Raw genomic sequence first — 2,500 nt, forward strand, 5'->3', positions numbered from 1 at the left:
ATTTTAATAGGTGATAAAAAAAATCAAGTCATGAGCAATAATTAACATCCTTTAAATTTTATACAGTACTTAATTTATGCCTTATACTTTCCGACTGCATTCATCTTCCAAATCTGAAAAGATATACTTACATTTCACCTCCACATTTACAGTGTAATTGTCACTGTATGTGCCCAGTCCTGGTGCATAAACCTCAGCTGTGCATGTGTAACTTCCTCTATCCTCTTTTTTGGCCGAACGGATGGTGTAGTTTGAGGTGGTGCCTTGCTGTAAAACTGCACCATCTTTCTCCCATTTGTAAGATGGCTTGGGGTTACCAGTGGCAACACACAGTAATGTGCGTGTTTCACCTTCATTCAATTCAAGGGTAGATGACTTGAGTGTTATTGATGGACGTACTGTTGAAAGGATGAAACATGGTTACAAAGAACATGATTAGAATGAAGATATTTCTTTTGTTGATGGTGACTCAGGATATACTTGGAAAAACTTCCAGTGCTCCTTTGCAGGAAACAAACCTACATGTACGACTTTCTGATTAATAGTTTGGATGCTCTATAACTGAGCTTTACGATAGTCATGAGAGCAAGCCCATTTTACTCAGTTCAGGTCACAATATTCAATTCCCTCTGTGGCCCTTGCAAAGGGACATATAGGCAACAGCAGGGGCAGCCCTTGTCGCCCCCAAAAGGGTATTTCTTTTCTGCCAGCCGGCAAAAGTGAGAAACATGTCTTATTTTCGTACCATAACTACATGTGATCATTCAACCATTTCGTCTGGAAATTGCAAGGTTTCAAATTCGGAAGTGTAGCATCATTTTCTTCTCGCAATTCTTCCTTGTGTGTGAATTCGTTTTCAGTTTTTTCTTCTTCTTGGTCGATAGTTTTACCTCTTTCACTTCCAAAACTAGAAGCTCCAAAAAAGCTTAAACTGGGTTGCCTGTGGTACGCTTTACACAAAAAAAGAAGGTACTGAATTGGGTGGTATTGAACTGCAGCGTCATTAAGGCCATTTGAGGGGTCACCCACATGTCGCACCAGCAGAGGCCCTTTGGCTCACACTTTCACACGTTATTTATTTTGTAATGCCCTGTCCCATTTTGAAGTCTTTTAGTTTTTCAAGCTTTGGTAATAAATTCAGTTTAAAGATAACAAAACACGCTCTTGAGTAAAATTCACTCGTTTCTTCTTTAAATAAATAGTATGCAAAAAACTAACTGCAAATTGCTTTGACGGATGTTTTCCAGCATGTCTTGCAGTTGCACTAAGCAAACGTTTATTGGACACACTAAGAAAGGACTGAAGGTGTTGTTTCCGCTTCATAATTCCTCTTCTTGTTAGTCTAATCTGATGCCAGGTCAAAGCATTGTTTCGTTTTGCGTTTGCACCAGAAAATTGATCACGTGCTAGGCAACCATAAAAGGTGCACGTGATCACCTTGTGTCAACTGAATGAACTACGGGAAGGAATGTTATTTTTTTGAATCGTTTGTCGTTTTCAGAGTAAAACAACGTACTTTTTAGCCGAGAAACTTCCGTCGTTGGTTTTTTTAATTTTGTTGTAATATTTAACTGAATATTTAGATTTCATCTGTCGGGTCAGGAAGCCTTCTTTGCCGCAATGTCGGTTCCTGAGAAACGTATCTATTTTGACTTTAAGGCACAATCGAGAGGTTGGGTGGCCATGTAATTGAAAATCTAAACATCTATGAGATACAAAAACAGACTTGCGAATTATCGCAAATCACAGTGCTGACAAGCACAAAAGCAGAAGAGATAGTTAAGTAAATATGAAGTTTGTTACTGAATGTTTTTGGGTTAGAGTAAAGGGATGTATTGTTACGCAATGATGTAATAAATTCGCAAAAAGCGCGAGTTTCATGTAAACAATCTTCGCACTAGCAAGTCGTAGCAATAAATTTTATTAACCGGAAAGTTAAAGAAATATTGTTGGCTTCCCAAATAAATTTCATCTTACACTACAGTGACAAAATCATTTGTCACAGAAATAAAACGCCTGTCTCCTCCCGTATCACATTTCAACGCACGTATGCAAATTTATTAGCTCATTTTCACCGCATTTCCCGCGACATTTTCTTCTTTTAAATACATTGTGTTAGAAAAAAAATATATTTCTCGTCAAGCGTTGCATCTTTTATGTTCAAATAACCACTAAAAATAAAGATTTTTTAACGATCTATCCGTAGATATTTTTTCAGAATTTAATATTATCTGTCAAAATTTGCACAACAGTCAAATCATAAAAATAGCAACGCACGCAACAAATTTAGTCGCATTTACCTCTTCTTCAATCCTTTCAAATTTCAGAGAAATCGACCGGTCCGCGAATATGTTACGAGTTTTTTTCAATGGGATGTTATGCATAATAATAAAAAAACGAAAGGAAATAAAAATAATAAAACCAACAAATGAAACGCAGATTCCGACCGGGTTTGCCATACTGGCAACCCAGTAATGGTCAGTAATAACTCGAGATTTTC

General features: G+C 37.2%; 1 protein-coding gene across 5 annotated transcripts in view; it reads right to left on the minus strand.

Moving 5' to 3' along the window:
- The window catches only part of LOC137984131 (hemicentin-2-like), a 40,667-nt gene that overhangs the window by 23,741 nt on the left and 14,426 nt on the right, over positions 1-2,500 (minus strand). For all 5 annotated transcript variants that reach the window (XM_068831348.1, XM_068831351.1, XM_068831350.1 and 2 more), the window contains exon 4: positions 132-398. In XM_068831348.1, the coding sequence (XP_068687449.1) occupies positions 132-398 (267 nt within the window). The remainder of the gene's footprint in view (positions 1-131; positions 399-2,500) is intronic.

This window comes from Montipora foliosa, chromosome 13 (assembly GCF_036669935.1).
Source record: "Montipora foliosa isolate CH-2021 chromosome 13, ASM3666993v2, whole genome shotgun sequence".
Classification (NCBI taxonomy): domain Eukaryota; kingdom Metazoa; phylum Cnidaria; class Anthozoa; order Scleractinia; family Acroporidae; genus Montipora; species Montipora foliosa.